This window comes from Sesamum indicum, linkage group LG10 (genome assembly GCF_026168435.1).
Source record: "Sesamum indicum cultivar Baizhima isolate 11 linkage group LG10, ASM2616843v1, whole genome shotgun sequence".
NCBI lineage: Eukaryota > Viridiplantae > Streptophyta > Magnoliopsida > Lamiales > Pedaliaceae > Sesamum > Sesamum indicum.
Window position 1 is genome coordinate 21,192,585 of NC_142666.1, and position 20,832 is coordinate 21,213,416.

Here is a 20,832-nt window from a genome sequence, read left to right on the forward strand (position 1 = left end):
AACTTAGTCACAACCTTATTTCTTGTGCTGTTTTAGAGGATGAGGGTTTAGAAGGTAGATGGGGAAAGGGCATTATGAAAATCATGAAAGGCTCCCTTGTCATTTTCAAAGCTGAAAAAAGACGCAATTTATACTTATGCTCTGTGACATATGACTCCTTGGCTGCTTCTGTGAACATGCATGACAAAACCGTTCTTTGGCATAAACGTTTTGGGCATATTAGCCAAAAAGGACTTGAGTTTTTAAACAAAGAAGGCATCCTAAGTGATAACATTGATAAACTGCCATTCTGTGATGATTGTGTTATGGGAAAACAACATCGTGTGCATTTTCCTGCCACACCTTCCCCAAATCCCTCTTTGTCATCTTGCATTCTTGACTATGTTCATGCTGATGTGTGGGGTCCTTCTAAAGAACCTACCCATGGGGGAAATCGATATTTTCTGTCCATTGTTGATAACTTTTCCCGAAAAGTATTTGTTTTCTTGCTTAAACACAAATCTGAGGTTTTTGAAAAGTTTGAGAATTGGAAAACCCTTGTTGAAAATCAAACTGGAAAAAATCTTAAATCTCTTCGCACCGATAACGGCCTTGAGTTTTGTAACAAACAATTTGATGATCTTTGTGAAAAGTTTGGTATTAAGAGGCACAAAACAACTCCCTACACCCCACAGCAAAATGGTGTTGCTGAACGAATGAATCGAACTTTACTTGAAAAAGTAAGATGCTTGCTAATTAGTTCAGGTTTACAAAAAATGTTTTGGGGTGAAGCTGTGCTAACTGCTGCGTATTTGATAAATTTATCTCCATCTGTGCCTTTACTTGGGAAGTCACCTGAAACTGTTTGGAGTGGTAAGAAACCTGATATTTCTTTATTGCGCACCTTTGGTTGTTCTGCTTTTGTTCATCAAACTACTGATAAACTTGAACCTCGCTCCTTGAAATGTGTCTTTATTGGTTATCCTAATGGGGTCAAAGGATATAGGCTGTGGGTTAGAAGCAAACCAGGTTTTAAAGTCATCATTAGTAGAGATGTGACGTTCAATGAAAATGAGATGCCCTGCCTATTTAAAACTGAAGAAAAACCAGAAAACTTGACCTTTAATAAGGTGGAGGATAACCAAGAAGGGGGAGAGAATGTAGTTGAGACTAATAATGATGAACAAAACTTAGAGATAGAAGAAGATCCCTTAAGAAACTCCCTAGAGAACTATCAACTAGCCCGAGATAGGAGTAGGCGAGAACGGAAGATCCCTACTAGGTTAAATGATTTCCAAGTAGCTTTGAACATAGAAAACATAGAACCTTCGGACGTAGATGAAGCCCTTAAATCAAAAGAATGGCTTAGTGCTATGAATGAGGAGATGAAGTCTCTCAAAGACAACCATACTTGGGATCTAGTACCCAAACCTAAAAACTGCTCCCTAGTTGATTGCAAATGGATCTTTAAAATAAAGCAAGAAAACCCTTTGAAATATAAAGCCAGACTAGTAGCTAAGGGGTTCACTCAAAAAGAAGGGATAGATTACAATGAAATATTTTCGCCTGTTGTGAAATATACCACTGTTCGTATTATTCTTGCCCTCACTGCTCATTTTGATTGGGAATTGAAACAAATGGATGTTAAAACTGCTTTCTTACATGGTGATCTTGATGAATGCATATACATGCGACAACCTATTGGATTTATTGAGAAAAACAAACCTGATCATGTTTGCCTTTTAAGGAAATCTTTATATGGTTTGAAACAATCTCCGAGACAATGGAATAAGAAGTTTGATATGTTCATGCTCTCACTCAAGTTTAAAAGGAGTGATTATGACCATTGCCTATATTTTAAGTTTTCTGATGAAATGCCTATTTTTCTTGTGCTATACGTCGATGACATGCTCATTACTAGCCCCTGCATAAAACTCATCGAATCCTTGCAAAAAGAACTTTCCAAAAACTTTGAAATGAAAAATCTTGGTGATGCAAAGAAAATTCTTGGCATGGATATTCATAGGAATAGAAAACGTTTCTTTATCCTCTTGAATCAGAAATCTTACATCCATTCTGTTTTGAAAAGATTTTCTATGGAAAATTCAAAACCCACTTCAGTTCCCTTAGCTGCCCATTTTCAACTATCCAAAGATCAATGTCCTAAAACCACTTTCGAAAAAGACAAAATGAGTAAGGTCCCTTACTCTAATGTGATTGGGTCTATAATGTTTCTCATGGTATGTACTAGACCCGATATTGCATATGCTATAAGTTGTTTGAGCAGGTACATGTCCAATCCGGGACCCCCTCATTGGGAGGCTTTAAAATGGCTCCTAAGGTACCTATGTGGTACCGATAACATAGGTATTCACTTCTCCAAATTTTCTGATTCTGTTGATCTTATTGGTTATGTGGACTCAAATTATGCAAATGAGAGGGATAGTAGAAAGTCCACAACCTCTTACATTTTTACTTTGTGCGGATCATGCATTAGTTGGAAATCCCAACTCCAACACATTGTTGCACTTTCTACCACTGAAGCCGAATACATTGCTACTACCGAAGCTTTCAAAGAAGCTATTTGGCTCGAGGGTCTTGTAAAGGAAATTGGTTTTCTTAAAAACCGGCTTACTGTCTTTTTCGATAGTCAATCCTCTATACAACTTTGCAAAAACCCAGTTTTTCATGATAGGACCAAACACATCGATGTCAGATTCCATTTTATTCGTGATATCGTGAGTAAGGATATCATTAAATTGGAAAAGGTAAAATCTGAAGAAAACCCAGCTGATATGGGTACTAAAAGTCTTCCTGCTGAGAAATTTGTTAATTGTTTAAAGATTTTAAACTTAGCCCCAGACTAATCTTGTTTTACCTTTCTCGCAGGTACAAGGGGTGGACCCCCAAAAGGCTATGATGACAAAACCGATCCAACAAACTCCTGACCTCGTTCTTGGAATAAGACTTGGTCCAAGGTGGAGTGTGTTAGTAATTCTCGGTGGCCCAAGTGAAAGAGCCGGCCCACTTCGGCAGCCCAAGAACCCGACCCGAGAACCCGACCCACGAACCCACTACTTAAAGGTTTTTTGGCTGAACCCTAAATCACTCTTGTCTTTCCCTCTCTCACTTGCGCCGACAGTCGTCTCCTTCCTCCCTTTTCTCTGTGATTCTGTTTCCTTCTCCTTGCCGCGATTCATGGCTCCCTTCCTTAACCAACGTGATGGTTTTAGGAAGGTGACCGAAGCCTTCCTTCTCCTCCATCACGTCCGACCCTATAAATGAGACGTCGTCTCCTCTCCTTCGACACCGAACAGAAAACTACCGGAAAAAGGAGTGGTGTGCTTGTCCCTTCGTGAGAACAGTAAAAGCTTGAAAGTCTTCGTGACTGTGAGATAGAGACACCGAGTGATTGTGGGTGTTGTGGTCGGGTCCTGAGAGGTTCCTTGGTGTTACCGTGGGTCGGTCTCTCTCGGGTACGGAACTTTTGTGTCCGATTACCCCTTATTGTTGGATCAGGTTAATCTGAGCCGATTATCTCTATCATTTTGCTTTGTTACTTCACTGTTGATTTCTGTTCTTACTTCTACTATTATTCTGTAATATTCGGTCTGTAATTTATTAAGGAGTTTCGTATTCCAATCGCTTGTAATAGTTGAGATAGGAGCGTCTGATTACCACCCAACATATTGAATAAATTATCCTCAAGCATACTTAATATTCTTTCAAAATGATAATCTGTTGATAGTTTTTCTGTCAATAATATTCTATATATTCATGCATGATACAAATGGAGTCCAGTATTACAAAACAAATTGAACGGTTTTTTGAGTATTTAATATTATTGAAGGACTAATGTGTTAAATGCGAGTTAGTACTCTAATACTAAAATTGTTAAAGTATTTTAAAAATAAATGAGATTGGCACATTAAGTAAAATAGTAAGAAATAGTAAACTTAATTTTGAATTGTACAAAAAGTCATGTGGAAGATGATGATAGCAAAACCTATATATGGATAATTGTGTTAAAAAATGAGTGTGATCGAGTTGAGAGTAAGTGAAAGTCAATTAGAAACTTATTACATCCGTGATCTACCCATACCCTAATTTACAAGGGTACGTAGGATGAGAGAAATAGCTAGCGAGGGCGGTCGAGGGAATACCCTAATCTACCCATACCATAATTCTCTTCTAATGCCATCAGTGCTCAAATTCCTCTATGGATATAGGAAGTGCAGTCTAGCTATGAGGGAATACAATGTTTCAAACAATAATTCAGGCTAAATCTACGGATGCTATGTCTTACCTTGATTATGTTTATGAAGCAGGTTTGCTAAGGAAGGGGGTAAAGTGTGTGTAGGGAGCCATGGAGGTGTCAGGAGCAAGATTATCAAATCACTGCATGTCTCAGCATTGGGAGGGCACTCTTGGGTTAATGGCACTTATCAAAGGATTAAACCATTGTTCTACTGGCCTATAATGAAGGTAGATGTTCAGAAGTGTGAAACTTGACAAAGATCTAAGCATGAAAACAACCTCTATCTTGGGTTGTTGCAGTCATTGCTTATCCCAAAACAAACATGGTCTTGTATATCCATGGATTTCATTGTGGGCTACCTAACTCTGAAGGAAAAAACTCTATCCTAGTAATTGTTGACAGACTGACAAAGTACTCTCACTCCATAGCACTCAAACACCCTTACGCAGCTACAATTGTTGCCAAGGTCTTCTTTGATAGCATATACAAGTTATATGGGCTTCCAGTTAGCATAGTGAGAGATAGAGACATGGTCTTTACCATCCATTTCTGGAAGGAGTTGTTCACACTTTCTGGGGTATCCTTGGACATGTCCTCATCCTACCACCCTCAGAGTGATGAACAAATAGAGAGGGTAAATCAGTGCTTGCAAAACTATCTAAGGTGCATGTGCCATCAACCCAAAAAGTGGGCTCAATGGTTAACTTTACCCGAATATTGGTTCAACACCAACTTCGATAAAGGATTGAAAGCCACACCATTCCAAGCCCTCTGTGGTTATCTTTCCCATCAGTTAACCTTGGGTCCTTATCTTTAGAATCACCATACTGAAGTTGAGGAATTGATAAAGGAAAGAGTCAAAGTGATCCAACTGCTAAGGGTTAAACTCCACCAAGCTCAACAAAGAATGAAAATTTATGCTGATAAGAAGAGATCATAAAGAGAATTTGAAGTGGGAGATGAGGTGTTTGTAAAGTTACATCTATACAGACAGACTTTAGTCTCACTTAGAAGGAAATTGAAGCTCACAGCTAAATACTTTGGGCCGTACAAAGTGACTGAGAATATTGAGAAGGTTGCTTACAGGCTGGACTTGCCCCCAGGTTCTAAAGTCCACCCTATCTTTCATATTTCACTATTAAAGAAGAAGATTGGTTCCAAATACTTCAAGAAACCCTCCCTATTCCTTGTAGTGTCCCCCAGATTGCTAACTAGAGGATAAGCTGGAATGTTTGAGAAATGAAAATGCTAAATTGAGAGAAACTAAGAAAGAAATAACATGGTACTGCCAATTTTATGATTCGAGTAAGGCTCTATTGACGATTTTACACATTTATTATGCATTTATTTGAAATTCATCATTGATTTCTCTTTTTAACTGGAATTAATAATTCTTTGATATTGTTCATTATGTGTTTTTTCTTCTCTTTGTTTAGTCCATACAATATCGCGAAATGAAATGGTGCATGAAGAAAGCCGCTTCAGTATTTCTTTAAAATTTTCTTTCTATTGTAAGTTAAATTTAACTACATTTTTTTATAGTTTATATTTACAAAAGTTTCATATTTCTTGAGTAAATGTTGATATGCTTTGTGTAACATATATAAATTTGTGAAAGAATTGTTTCTGAGTTGATTTTTTAAAGCAAACTAAAATAATATGATATTATTAATTATGTTGAATATGAATACGATATTCAAGACATTTCCTTTTCTTTTAAAAGAAATATATAATATTTATTCATAATTTTAGAAAGAATATAAGTACTCTCTAAACAAATATGACATGCGTCAAAATAAACAAATCAATCTTTCAAAAGTTTATTATGTGCTGAATAAAAATTATTTTCTTGCAACTCCAAAGAAAAAAGAAAAAGGTAAAATGAAATATCTTAGCCTAAATCAATAAAATTAAATTAGCGATGTTAATTTTTTTATACACATGAAATTATTAGATTGCAAATTCATTAGTTTTTATCTTTTTGACAAAATAATGAATCAACTGGTGAAACACAGGATAAGCATGTAAATTATTAATATAAATAGATGTAACTGCACATCCGATGTGCACACATAATATATAGCTATTTATATAATTAAAAAAAAACTATAGAAATAATATCACTTGTTGAAAAGATTGACCATATATATAAATTAAATTTTAATAATATATAAAATAAAAATTGACTATAACTAAAGAAAATTCTAGAATGAAGAGCGGAAGTAAAGATAATTCTTTGAAAATATAATAAAGTTAGAAAAATGTACAAATTAAACAGGGTGCCTGAAAGTATGAATTTTTAAGTGCATAGGATCAAAAATGCTATTTTTTAAAAGTTATGGACCCAAAGTGAGAACTCCGTAATATATGGGACCAAATATGTAAAAGTTCTAACAACCATTGTGAAACATTTGACACATTCTGCTAAAATAATATAACGGAAATATATTATAGGATTAAAAGTGCTATTTTCTAAAAGTTACAGACCGAAAGTAAAAATCTCATAACTAATAGGAGCAAAAGTTAAAAAGTCAACCAAAAATGATATTTTTCAAAAATATATTTTATCTTTTATAGTTACAAAAGGGGAATATTTTTATTCAAATTTGATCTGGACGAATTCAAGCAACAACATAGTAAATATGATATACTTTTCATTTGATCATCGTTTTCTCTGAACGCTCGAGATTAATGCATTACAGGTATGGTGCAATTGATTTTAGGTCTAGCCTGATTTTCCCCTTGGTACTGAGTCTGACTTAATCCTTTTTATCTACTATATCACTGGATGATAAAGAAGCAAGGATAAAAGGGACAGTTAAGGGACGAATCACATGAATTCTCATTTCTCTCTCTCTCTCTCTAACTTCTCTTCTAAAATTCTCTGGTAAGAGTTCGCTGATAAGCTTATGAATGAAGTCAGATATAAACAACGAAGACAAGTGCAGTAATCCCAATGATCAGAAAGGCCACGGGGACAACTGCATGTATGAAACGGAGTTAGCATTGTTATAAGAGCGGTAGGATCAGGCCGGAGTCATATGGTATCCCTTTCCCAGCAATCCAGGAGTCACCAACCATGAATTGTCCGGGCGTAAAATCGTCAGCCTCATTCACCGTGATCTTCTTGATTCCAGGCCACGCAACTCTGCGTGACAGATCTGCACCAGGGCCCTTATTGTTCAACTCAGCATACCAGCAGGTGTCGAGGTGGGCCGACGTCACGTTCCAGGGTGCCCAGCCCTCGGGATCGACCAGAGAATCCAGATGAGAATCCATGATAACTGTCCTGGAATACGGTTTCCAGGGCCGGCCGAGATAAGTCTTATACGTGGGGTCGTTGACAGGGTACTCGGGAGCTGGCAGGATACGGCAATTCTGGAGCACGATTGCTGAGGTCTCATTAATCGTGGTACGACCCTCAGCTGTCACCAAGCACGCCTTTTGGTTTTCAAGTGGCTTCCTGACTAATAATGTGCAGTTCTGGAACACAGCCCTGGCATTGCCAAAGATGAAGTCGATGGTGCCGCTAATGGTACAGTCACGGAAAAATTGGCGGTGGTTGTGGGCGAAGACGGTGTCCTGGTACCCGTCTATTTGGCAGTTGAAAAAAATTGATTTGTCGCCTGATGCTCGGAGGGCTACGGCTTGGTGCATGCTGGCGCCTGCACTGTTTTCGAATCCAATGTCTTTGGCTATGAAATTGTCCCCATCAACCCCTGCATCGTTCAATGCAACCATCAAAAGATTATCATTATTATTTGGGGATAGAAAGAATTATGGAGGAAACAAGGGATGGGGACAGAACGTTGGTACGTGATATACATGTCTAACCATGAACATATCAATAAGAAATATGGCATGCAAGTTATAGTTTTGTAAATTTACCAACAGTTGCAGTCCAAAATGTTTCTGTACCCCCAACTTTGCTTTTGTTTCCAGTAATCTTGGTTGCATTTGGGCCATCTCCTATGAACATGACAGACCACATTGAGGTGCCTACAATAATGTTCTCCTGATACACGCCTGCCTTGATGTAAATGATATATGTGTCGTTACAACTGAGAGGAACACTTTTCAAGGCTTCTCCTATGGTCATGAAATTGCCTGACCCATCTTTGGCCACTGTAACATGTGGTTTAATGTCTCCAGGAGCGGCGTAGAGGAGCCTACGAGTTCTTGTAGCATAATTAAGCCAATGTTCACCTATATAATCCGCCTTGTTGATTAAACCCATCTTATTGCTATCGGCCAGTAGCCGCCTGCCAGCACCATGATCATTTGGTAGCAGCAAATCGGAGAATCCGTTGGCCAGGGCTAGGCCATTGATTGTGAGCTCCTTCCCCAGTTTCATAAATTCCATCATTTTTTCGGCAGCGTCTCCTTCAGCATCCTCAAAGCAATCCAGGCACGTTTCTTGGTACGTCAAGGCACCCGTGAGCCAGGTCTTGATGTCGTCTATTAACAAATTCAAGTTGGAAATGTCAACAGATTCAGTCCTCTCCAACGTTTTCTGGAGATCGAGGATGGAATCATTCAGGAGCTTTTGACAGGTTCGGTAGGCTTCAGCCGTCTCAGGATTCTTGGAGGCTTCCTGAAGGGTAGCTGATTGCTTGATCACATTGCCAAGCTCCTCCATGGCCGTCCGGAAACTAGTTCTGATGAGGTCTTTGGTGTCAGAGGAGATTGTGGCTTTTGAGAGGCTGTTGATGCAGGTTTGCTGGTAGTAAGTGTTTTGACAGAGATCCACAATGGCTTTCTGTGATGGATTTATATTATTGCTGTCCTTGTTTTTCTTCTGGACAATGATTACCGTCGCAGCCACCACCCCTGCCACCACGAGGGTGGCAAACATGGCAATGATGGCTGCTTTTTTAGCTGCCATCTTCCGTTGTTTAAAGATTTAGAGAAAATATTTTTAGTGCAAGGCCCTAAAATTCACAGAGCCATACCCTGGTCCATGTGACAAATTCTAATAAATTGAAAGGTATATTTATGCAGTAGGGGTTAAAAGAATAATTGGCAGACCATAGATTTAGGCAAAAACCATGTAGAGTCCATGTTAATACTAAGGCTACAAATAAAAAGACCCAAAACAGGTCAGCGGCATGCAGTTGAAAAATGTGAAGCTTAAAATTCATCCTCCGTATCATGTTTCATGATTATCCAAGCTGATTCCCACAGGATGATATCCAATCCAAACACAAATTTCAGTAGTGATGTGGTCCACGTTTTTATGAAAGGATAAAATTGAGAATTTTACCCACGACTCGATAACTCACCAGGTGAAAACACGATTTTAGAAGGATTTTTTGAGTAAGAGCGGTCACTATCAATAAGTAGTAATTAGGTAAAAAAATAATATTTTTGGTATTTATAATAGTGTCGGGAGTTATATTGTATGGAGGGTTGCAATTGTTTAACATGTGCCTCATATATGTTAAATTACTTTTTTACCCTTGCAGGTTAATATTTTTTACCAATATACATCATACCGCCCCCCACTCTCGGATGAAATATGCACTAGTCGGTATAATATTTTGTCCGAGAGTAAACACTTTTATGAGTTGAGTTAACACATGGGAGTGGGTGGATGGGGAGTCATTTATTATTTTCAATTCATTGGGGGTATGCGAATACGCTTGCAACCCCATAACTAACCATAACTTAGTTGAATCAATGTCCACCCAGTTAGCCCAACAGTGTTTGGTGCTCGGCTCAAGTGCTACTCGAGCCACCTTGAGTCCAGCTCGAGAGCTCGAGTTGAGTGCCAGGTGGTGCTGCACCTCGAGCCCGGCTCAAGGCAGTGCCTCGAGCTGGGGGTGCACGAGTGCTTGGGACAGTGCCCTGAGTGGGGTGCACCACGAGTTCAGCTCGAGGCACTAGGGCACCAGGTGGTGCACTAAAATACGCATTTTAAAGTTGTAGAAGGGTAAATTGTTGAAAATTTGTCCAGATCTAGCCAGAGAACTAAAATGACGAGTTTTTGAAAAGTTACAGGACTATTTTACCAGGGCTAAAGTTAAAGATTAAAACGTCATTTGCCATAAGTTACAGGATTATTTTCGCAATTACCCCTAAAAAAATATATAGTTTAAGGAAGGGATCAGATTCACATATGATTAAGCACAATGATTACAGATATTAACGAACAAATGCTAGATTCGATGATCTTTTGGTTAGTTAATTTAGTTAATAACTCTAACTTACACAGTTAACTATTAGAGTAGTAAAGGAGGAGGACCCTGCGAACTTTATTCCCATCTTCTTTCATGTGCAACTACCAGCTTTGTAACCACGTTTTCTTACCATAATATCGTCCAAGCACTTGGACGAACATCGAAAACCTTCCGGAGTTCAAATTTTCGGATCAGCATGCATTTCAATAATAAGCTAGCAGGTTTCGGAAACGTTTGGATAAAGTATTTTGCTTTCTGAGTTGTAGCTTATTACATACTGTCACAATGCTACAGGAAATAATCTGAGTTTCGTTTTATTTGTCCCCGTGTAAGAAACCATATTGAAGGATAAAGTGTGCTATAGTTACCTATTTTGAGTCAATTGATGAAGAAAATGGTTTTCTAGAAAACAGAATCTATCGGGTGGATGAGCCACTAGTAAGCGGACATCTTTGAACAAATCCTTATTTTCCTGTGCAGTGAAAGACAATTACATGATTCTTTAGTTAAAACTATGTATACATGTCATTCATTAAGCTACAAATTAACAAAAGTTGGATTCTTTACGTTTCTTTTTCCTAATACCTATCTGAAAGGAATCAGCACTTGTTGGAAAGCTAGTGGCTACAAATTTAGATTTTCTTTTTCCGTCTCAGTTACTTGTGTTCTTCCACTTGATATTGAGCTTTTCCTATTTAAAGGGGTTTCATTTGATATGCTTTAAATCAAGGAAAAGCAATCTATCTTCTATTTCTCGCATATACTAAATGGCAACCAAGGAAGATCTTGTTAGAATAGGCATTGATGGGTTTGATTTAGTCGAGCGATACATGGAAAAGAAGCAATATGCTCCAAAAAGACATGCAGTTCCCGGGGGCACCAGACAAGCTTGTCTGTACCAGTATCAGCCTCAGCAGGCTCATGTTTATCAGCTAAAACCAGTGTCAGCAGAGGAAACAATGATGTACAATTATGAGGTGAGACAGTTCCGTGATGGAGTGTCTGTTATGGACTATTCTAAGAGAAAATCTGCAGCTATGTCTAGTTAGATCCATACTCTATTATATCTAGATATACCTACTAGAATTTCCCTCGGCCAAGCATTCTCGTCTTTGTAATCCTAGTATGGAGTTACTTTGTATATGTAAACCTAGCAGTTGCTGGCCTGTAGGTGGAGCCTGTAACTCTTTTAATATGTGAATAAAGAGTTTTCTCGGCTATAAACATGGTTGTATGTTCCAATTTTCACATACTCCACCGAAGCGGACAGCAAACCAAGTTGAATTGCTACAAGGCACTATATCATGATTGCTGTTGCTACAAGTTAAATGACAGTGAAACGTTGGGTAGAGACTATCAATCTCCTATCCACTAATAATTTTCTTTCTAGAAATCGAGCAACAAGGATAAAAACCAAGCGTTAGTTGAATTCCAAAGGAAATAGTGATCAAAGATGTCACCAAGAGTTGAAGATGAACTCGTGTAGTTGAGCATGTTCATGTGGAGTTTAACAGGCCAGGTATGTGTATTTTAAACTAAAACAAGTATAATTTCCATAACAATACGCTCTTTCCTTTATACCGTACTTTGGAACAAAATCTGCTCCGGCATATCTTTATTTTAACAAATCTTAGTGGAGAGATGGAAAATATATATGAAAGAAGTTCAGAAAAAGCAAATAATATCATATTCAAGATCCGATGCTATTCACTTGATCATGCACTCATTATGATACTGTACTGTTCTCAGATTCCAGTTGATAGAGCTAAAAGAGAATACTTGTTAACAGTTTATTGATCTATGTAAATATTTAACCTTTAAATTATGCAGAAAGCTTAATGCTTTCAGAATATACCAAAGCCTCGTGGATCTTAACGATGCGTTTGGACATTATGGCTAAAAAAGTGTGTTTTAACTAGCTTAACAGAATTCTTTTGACATGTTTTAATAGAAAATATGCAGTACAAGTTGCTTTTGAATCTCATTAATTTGGGGAAGAAAAGATGAAGGATACCCTCAGGCTACTGATCATGCTAAGACAGGTAAAATGAATATCTCAGATGGATGAGCTTGCCAGAACGACTGAACAGATCACAAGAAATAAAACTGTTATCACTTAGAAATAAAAGGGACACTTACATGAAGTTCTTAGTAGTAGTAGTAGTATTAGTAACCAGGCCATGTGCAAAGGTTAAAGAGCTGATATTCAGATTCTTGATTTTCAACAGCTTTTGTACCGTGAAAGCATTAAATTCCCACCTGAAAGGAATCAGAACAAGTTGGGAAACAAGAGGCCACGATTTTTAGATTGTTTCTTCTTTGTTTTAGTAATTTTTTTTACCTCTTGAAGTTATTCTTGTATATAAAGGGATTGCAGCAGATACACATACAGCACAAATCATCTTTCTAAACATCTCTAAACTTGTTTCTTGCATCTGAAAGAATGGCATCAAAGACGGACCTTGTCAGAATAGGAATTGACGGCTTTGCACTAATCGACGAATACATAGGAAAAAGGGGATGGCCTGCTGAACGACAACGGCAGGCAATTCCACGTGGGCCGAACCAAGCTTGTCAGTATCAGTATCAGCCCCAGCAGACTCATTTTTATCAGGTGAAATCAGTTTCTGCTGCCGAAGAGATGATTCATAGCCACCATCAGGTGGTGCAGTTTTGTGATGGAGCGTCGTCAATGGACTATTTTAAAAGGAAGTCCAGAGCTATGGGTTATTGAACTCTTATGTATCTGTGCATGCACATAGTAGAATTTGGCTAAGCCACTTCAACATGTAATTCACTAGCAGTTCCGGGCATGTAGAACATTTCAAGCCTGTATCACTTTTCATGTGTGAATACAAATTCTCAGTTTTGAGTATGAACTATGTCTTGCAATAACCTCCTACTTTTTCTAGTAAAATATCAAAGTGTAGTCAGCAGCAAAACTTTAGTTGCTGCATTATACCATGATGTCTGGAATCAAGTTGCTAATTAAAATAAAACTGATAATCAACACTGGACTAGCATATATCATACTTGATCAATTTTGTGCTAAACCAAGACCAAGCTGTATGCCAGAAACACAAGAATATTTACAGTTTCCTTCCTTCCTAGAATAACAATTATCCTGTCATAATATGATCTGAAATTAATACATTTTGCTCTGAATTCATTTTGCCTTGCAATTTTTGCTCCTTGGGGAGTAAACTTAGAACTAATCTCTAGTCCATATTTTCCCCAGTTGCAATTTTTCTTTAAAAATTTCTGTAATGGACACTACCAATAAATACATAGCAATACTTGCCCAAGTCCTAGGTTCCTGTCATCAATGTGTTTCATCCCCCACCGTTCATGGTTCTTTGTTAACGGTACGTCCTTTTGCTTCCAAAACTGCTTCTGAGCTATCCAAATCTGTCATAGTGTTTCTATGGGGTATAACGTGTATCTTGAAGACGAATTCAAATGAAGAAAATTGAAAATAAGTATTTCCAACCTAAACCTTTTGACACTTTAGCAACCCAAGTCCTCCAGAAATAGGAAAGTTATAACTTAGATATGTCCACTCCTGTCATGGTTGATGAGCATAAGGTCCTGTTATCCATCATTCTTGACTTATACTTTTTCGAAAATTTTCTAAAACAGAAGAAGATGGTTTTTCATAAAGGAGAACAACAAAGAAAATTCAAAAGAATTTACTTCTAGCAGAACAGGACCACATCAGTAATTGATACTAGGCCTATCTTGAGTTATGCCTTGTTGCCACTTGTCCTTAACCAAAGTTTGAGAATTTTTTTCATCAATATGACTAAGAATCAGCCACAGTGGACTCTTCAACTGTACCGTCAAATATACTTGAGAAAAAATTCCACTGTAAACTTACACGGGAATTGGAAAATCAGTTTTTCTTTCACTTATGCTGCATCGACTCGCATCAAATTTTAATCAAAAGTAGTTAGTTAAATATCGATTTTCTGGACAGGAAGGACCAGCTTTCACCGACTTTAAACATAAAGAACAAATTCTAAGTTGATCAGTCATCTGAATCTTTTCTTCTCCAATTTATGCACCACCACATGACATGTCTATCACCTCATCAGCATTATTTTGTCCTCCAAGTCACAATGTATGTAATGCAGACACATAATTTTGTCCATTTCTATCACTTAAAAGATTCTTCTCTTTAACAGCTTCCTGTTCAAGTTACAGCTTAGTCTAATTGTTCATGAATTCATTCATTCAACTTAGTTATTGAACATGGATCAGCTGCTACGGAATTATTTCCCTGCATTATTTATGGCTGCTTTTTACTGGATAGCCACCAGTACATACTTATCTGAAAGGAATCACCAAATTTTGAAAGCCAAAGGCAACCTCATATTCTCCTTCCTCCAGCTCCGCTATATAAATCACTTAACCCTGTCACAGCTTTCTCAACATAAACAACCTAACACCAAAACATATCTTGAAACAGCAACATAAAAATGGCTCATGAGGCTGACCTCGTCAAGATTGGCATGGAGGGATTTGCATTGATCGATTCGTGCTTTGGGAAAAGGGGTGGAAAACGCTATGCTCCAAAAAAATCTCGAGCCCATCAGAATCCTGATCCAACTATCCAAAGCAACATAGCAGCAACAAGGCGTCAACCGATCAACCACTACATTTATCATCCACAAGAATCTCATGTTTATCATGCATGGAAAGTTTCTGCAGAAGAGACTGTTGCAACGGACTATGAAACTGCTCGTACGCATGACGGTGCAGTGTTTATGGATTTCTCAAGTGGAAAGCCAATGCGCATGGCTTTCTAAACGTGCTTTTGTTCTCTGTAAATTTAGATTATGTAAGGCGATTTTATTATGCCACTAATGTGAAATAGCACCAGTATCTCCTAGTCTTCTAGGACTGCCAGGCTTGTAACTTAAGTTATAGCCCTTTATGCAGTTCTAATAATATAACTACTCTATTAGATATTTGATGGTTGTTGCACTGTTTTCTTTAACAAATTCCACTAGCATATGATTACAATTTGCTGGTCAAATTTTCAAAACTTACCATTTTTCAAGCATTATCATCTATCAGAGATGGGGGAAATGACAATCCTTTAAATAGTTGTCAAGATATATCGATTTGTTTACCATTCAATTTCTATATTTCGTCTATCTACTCTGTGTTTGCAAGAAGTAGTACATCAATGAAAAGAAATTCGAAGAATAACTCAAGATTGGCAGCAATCAAGAATGTCAAAAGTTTTTATGCTTTCTAGTATAAGAAAATGCCGTTCTTGTTATGTGTTTATTGAAGTTGTTAATTTGCTTTTCTTCTTCTTGAAAACACAGTGCTATATATTTATGGAGACGTACGTGCAAGTTTGCCAAAATGATTCTCTTATGAATTAAACAAATCATAACACCTAACTAGGAAGTATTCTCAACTGAGGGGTCTCTTCAAAGTTATTGTTGCGTTTTCTAGGCACCTTTTACCCTTCTGGTGATTTCTACAAAATTATGAGTTCAAATTCTTCTCCTTTTACTTCTACTGAAAGAGTTGTAAATCCTCTAGAGAAGGAGCGTCTCGTTCTCCGCTACCTAGAAATGTCGTACCAGAAAGAAATTGTCAATAAGTTAAAAGAGACTTATCTGGCAAATGACCATGTATATACAGTAATTAACATGGACCATCAACGGCCAGAACGACCAGCTGGAGATGTTCCAAAACTCCATAAGATATTTCTTCTTTATTATCCATTGGTTCAATGATTTCCCAAGAGAATAAAAAGTTGAACAGAGTTTCTTTAAGTAAACACAGTCATGCCAGTAATCTACAGATTCTCTGTTTTTCCAGAAAAATTCTACAGCTTGGAGGTTATGTAAGAATATCATTTCTGGCTAAGGCATGAAACGTATTTGGTCCATCTGGGAAAATCTATGTGCTTAACACCAAATACGAGAAACCGAAATCTACTTAAAACAATCAGTTATCAGCCTTGTTTGTACTGAAAGAATAACCTCCATATATAGCTAGAAACAACAATCACTTTTTGTCGTAAATATCTTCTCTTTTTCCTTTGCTAAAAAATCTTTTTTTGTCAGATACATCTGTTATTCTTCACATCAACATTGTTTTCTTTCTCCAAAGAACAATGCTGTATATATCATTAGTACATGAATGTTTTACATCTTTTAAGTCTGAAATAGGAGTACCTGTGAAAATAGTTTATTCAATTCAATGTCACAGCTTGCCAAGTGTTACCCTTTCAAAGTCCATTGTTTTATTAAAAAAATATGTAGTTTGGTAAGTTCTTTGCATCTTCTAACATTCTGGGACCCCATGTTAATATGCTCCTCCAGAAAGATACTCAGTTTTCTATTTTCAATGCCTTTCTTCCGTATCCAGATTTCTTGTTCCACCGGCCAATCTTGGAGTCTCAATTATTTGGTGATACCTGTAATGATCTGATTCTTTTTCAGCTTAAGCCAAGAATTAGCACGAACCATTTTAGTTTTCGATTCTCATGGTACCTGCCTACTTGAAAGAATATTTACCCGAAAATGTGATGATTAATCCAACTTTAGAAGAATCCTTGCATTATTAACCACGATGTGCTGCCATTATGTAGCTTATGGTCCTAAAAGTGTTTATGCTCCCATATAGTTTATATTTTAGAAGTATACATTAATCTTGATAGGGAATCACAGAAATATCTTTGGTGTTAATAAAGATAATTAAAGATGTAAAGAAATAAAATTCAGTAATTTTCATATGTTATAATCAGGTTAGATTTCCTTAAAGAATATCTGCCAGCAAGAAAAATTAATCTAGCATAAAGTATAGCTTTGATATGATACACTAATTAGGTACTTATCCACAAACCACTCTTGCATGCCTTCTCACAGAAGTGAAGTTCCCAGTTCAGGTTAACTAACTATACTGCTTTAAAGTGTCGGAAGGTAGCCAGAGAGTGGGATTCGAAGAGCTTTCCCTGACCCTATATAAAGACCGTTGATCTGCTCCACATTGTCATCAAACCAAAGCCACTTGCAAAAATTAAATTCATCTAGTTATCGGTCGTTGATAATTAACATGGCACATCAGGAAAACCTTGTGAAGATCGCCAAGGAGGGTTTCGCTCTAGTTGAGGAGTTCTACAGCCGAAGCAGGAGGCCTGAACGCCTGCCGCATGAAAATCCAGTTCAGAAAACATATCCAGTTTGGAGAAGCTTTGCTACTCCAAAGACTATTGATACCTACCAGGCTGCCAAGAAATATGGTGGAATAGTAGTCTTGGATGGCCGAAGAAAGTATCGCATGTAAGTTAGTTTTGTAGCTGGAGAACTATGTTAAAGATCAAAGCCAAGTGAAGGTTTAAGCTTTATGCAGTTTTACTTTGCAGGATTTACGTATGGAATTATAATGTAGCTGTTTTGTCGATAATGAAAGTTACAATGTTTTTCTGCTTTTTCAGTGTGTATCAATTAGACCATGAAACAGTATAAATCTCTGTATAGACATTTGCTTTGAATCTGTTATGACAGTAAACCTGATTGCCATATACCAAAAGTAAATGAAAGGGAGATGTTTTAAAAGAAACCAGCATCATTAAGTCCCCTAACAATGTTCCTGCAAAATAGCCAATTGAAGTTTATTTACTGTGTTTAGGGAGTTATTACCTATTAATGGGAATTTCATGAGAGGCAAACAATTCTGTAAAATGAAAGGAATTCAGACACCATTAACCTAAGGCACCTAAATTAAGGCATCCCTTTGTTTTGGACGTGACAATATTATCTTGTTTACGAGAACCCGAAAAACCCAAAAGAGCTCTTGCTCTTCAGTTAAAAACAAGATTAGGGTAGGATTCATATAATAAATTTACTTAAAAAACAAAGGAAAAAATGAATTGCGTAGTGGGTAGCTCATGTTCGATGATGGCTAGCAGAGGCAGTACAGTTTTGGTCCTCATCTTGTGTTCAGCTCTGGTCTCTTGCCACGCAGCAGGCGGCCGAGCAGGCAGAGCTCTTTTCACGACGTTTAACGTCTTGAACTACGGTGCAAAACCTGGCAAGCAACAAGAAAGCACCCAGGTTACCGAATTTATTGTGATTCTTAAGTATACCATTATGACTTTGTAATCACGAACACACAGAAAACATTGAGGAACATGTACATATACGTTCCCTTGTCAATGCAGGCTTTCGTTAAGGCATGGAGAGCAGCTTGCGATTTCGATCGGGAAGCCAGGATCCTCATTCCACCAGGGGTTTACAAGCTAGGAGAGACCATATTCCAAGGGCCATGCAAAAGCCAAACTCCAATAACTATTCTACTTCAAGGAACCCTGCAAGCAGTTTCTGATATTTCTGCTTATCCTGATAAGGGATGGATTTCGTTTGATGAGGTTAACGGTCTAATATTGACGGGTGGAGGCACGATAGATGGAAAAGGCCAGGACTTATGGAAGTATGACGACTGCAAGACCAATCCTGATTGCACGCACCTTGCGGCTGTAAGCACCTAAATCTGATTTAATCCTTAAATTTTGGCACGTTCTATTGGATGATGGATCATACGTTGTTCTTTTTTCTCTTGTACAGAGCATTTACATGACGAAAGTGAAAAATGCAAAGGTCAAGTCCATCAATCTGATAAACAGCATGGGATTCCACATGCACATTACTAACAGCTATCTGGTTAGGTTCCACCGTCTTAAGATCACTTCTGAAGATGGCCCAAACACTGATGGCATGCATATAAGCAAATCCAACACAGTCAAAGTATCGAGGAGCGTTTTCAGAACAGGGGATGATTGTATCTCCATTGGCCAGGGATCAAACAACGTCACCATCAACAAAATAACCTGCGGCCCGGGACATGGCATTAGGTAAACTCATCAAGAATTCAAATAATCGTCTCGTTTTCCTTAAGAACGTCGTCTTATTACTTTCTGATGGTGCAATTACCAGCGTTGGAAGTCTCGGAAAGGTAGCAAATGAATTGGATGTGCAGGGGCTCATAGTGCAGAACTGCACCTTAGTAGGTACAACAAATGGCTTAAGAATCAAGACGTTTCCAGCATCAGGCCCAAGCAAAGCTTCAGGAATGCTATTCAAGGACATCATCATGGAAAATGTGAAGAACCCCATCATCATAGACCAGAACTACGGGTCCAAATCAACCAAGGTTTTCTTCTAAACAATCAATATTATGAAATAAATCACGAAACATAAGCATTCATTCTGAAAGAAAATATTCTGTCATAATATGCAGCCGTCTCGAGTGAAAATCAGTGATGTGATTTACCAAAACATCAGAGGGACTACAATATCACCAGTAGCCGTAAATCTAAAGTGCAGCGCGCAGGAACCCTGCAAAAACATACGATTCCACAACATTAATCTGCGGCATACAAGCAACGTGAGAGTCTCGTCCACATGTACTAATGCAGTAGTTCAACGTACCGGGCTACAAAGTCCACAGGCTTGCTGATTTGTTGCTTCTACTGCTTGTACCTTGATGATCATCAGGAGGAAAACAAGACTGATAAACTTCAGACAAAAAAAGGACTGTTTTGTTGCAATATGAAGATGAGAAATTGGTCATGCTTCTTTCTCCAGATGCTCTGCAACTCAAACAAAGAAGACACAAAATTCAGAACCATCATCTGAGAGATGAAAGCAGTGTTAATGACTATATATGCCATGCAACAACAGATGGAAACTCTCTTCAATGATTTCTTGTCATTGCTTACAGATTCACAAACAAATGTGACAGCTGATTTCCTGACTTGTATTTGGATATGTACTCAATTGATTTGTTTGTTAATTTCAAGACAATTATTTACAATCTGATTATTTAGAAATCAATTTTCAAGAAATGCTAAGCTTATCTTTTACCTGAACGGTGGTTTTATTATATATATTATAATGATTTTATTTTAGAAAATAAACTATTTAAATTCTAAATAGGGTAGACCATAATTTATCAAAACATTAGCCGCAATAATTTCATAATCTTTATAATAAAATTAAAGATACTTGTTAAAATTATAAAAATAAATAATTCATTATATATTCTTTTTTTAAAAAAAATTATATATTTAAATATTTTATTTTTGAAGCTTATAAACTCGTTTTTAAATTTTTGATCCAAAGTTGAATAATTAATATTCTTTACATATTTTTTTATATTTATTTGAAAAGTTTATAAGCATAATTAAACTCCCCTAAAATCAAATTCATAGGGCTCATAATTTAAATTGCAAGTTACGTATTCATCAATATATATATATATATATCAAATTTTGCATCAGACCATATATTATTACACTTTCATCAACAATTACCTCAAAATAAAAAGAAAAAAAAGAATAATAGACATTTTTTTATGATTCCCGAAACTACCCTTCAACAATTTTTTTAA

General features: G+C 37.2%; 2 protein-coding genes and 2 long non-coding RNA genes across 4 annotated transcripts; 2 read left to right on the plus strand and 2 right to left on the minus strand.

Annotated features, from left to right (window-relative positions):
- Positions 1 to 6,830: 6,830 nt before the first annotated feature.
- Positions 6,831 to 9,211, minus strand: LOC105171553 (pectinesterase). The gene is made up of 2 exons (XM_011092705.3): positions 8,126 to 9,211; positions 6,831 to 7,956 (listed from the first exon to the last, which is right to left on the minus strand). The coding sequence occupies exons 1-2, from the start codon at positions 9,120 to 9,122 to the stop codon at positions 7,247 to 7,249; spliced, it is 1,707 nt and encodes a 568-aa protein (XP_011091007.1). The 5' UTR covers positions 9,123 to 9,211; the 3' UTR covers positions 6,831 to 7,246.
- Positions 9,212 to 10,976: 1,765 nt separating this feature from the next.
- Positions 10,977 to 13,276, plus strand: LOC148786777 (uncharacterized). The gene is made up of 2 exons (XR_016067719.1): positions 10,977 to 11,935; positions 12,859 to 13,276. It is a non-coding gene; the product is annotated as an uncharacterized LOC148786777 (long non-coding RNA).
- Positions 13,277 to 13,457: 181 nt separating this feature from the next.
- LOC148786778 (uncharacterized) lies at positions 13,458 to 15,588 on the minus strand. The gene is made up of 2 exons (XR_016067718.1): positions 14,913 to 15,588; positions 13,458 to 14,829 (listed from the first exon to the last, which is right to left on the minus strand). It is a non-coding gene; the product is annotated as an uncharacterized LOC148786778 (long non-coding RNA).
- Positions 15,589 to 18,111: 2,523 nt separating this feature from the next.
- Positions 18,112 to 20,224, plus strand: LOC105171554 (exopolygalacturonase). Its single transcript, XM_011092706.3, has 5 exons — positions 18,112 to 18,497; positions 18,605 to 18,919; positions 19,008 to 19,294; positions 19,377 to 19,593; positions 19,681 to 20,224. The coding sequence occupies exons 1-5, from the start codon at positions 18,309 to 18,311 to the stop codon at positions 19,897 to 19,899; spliced, it is 1,227 nt and encodes a 408-aa protein (XP_011091008.1). The 5' UTR covers positions 18,112 to 18,308; the 3' UTR covers positions 19,900 to 20,224.
- Positions 20,225 to 20,832: the final 608 nt, after the last annotated feature.

Bases quoted from the DNA above. Each gene is read 5' to 3' on its own strand.
- LOC105171553 (XM_011092705.3), bottom strand. From the start codon at position 9,122: ATGGCAGCTAAAAAAGCAGCCATCATTGCCATGTTTGCCACCCTCGTG. The intron at 7,957-8,125 runs GTAAATTTACAA...TGAACGATGCAG, and splicing joins ATTTTGGACTGCAACTGTTG to GGGTTGATGGGGACAATTTC.
- LOC105171554 (XM_011092706.3), top strand. From the start codon at position 18,309: ATGAATTGCGTAGTGGGTAGCTCATGTTCGATGATGGCTAGCAGAGGC. The intron at 18,920-19,007 runs GTAAGCACCTAA...TCTCTTGTACAG, and splicing joins ATTGCACGCACCTTGCGGCT to AGCATTTACATGACGAAAGT. The intron at 19,295-19,376 runs GTAAACTCATCA...TGCAATTACCAG, and splicing joins GGCCCGGGACATGGCATTAG to CGTTGGAAGTCTCGGAAAGG.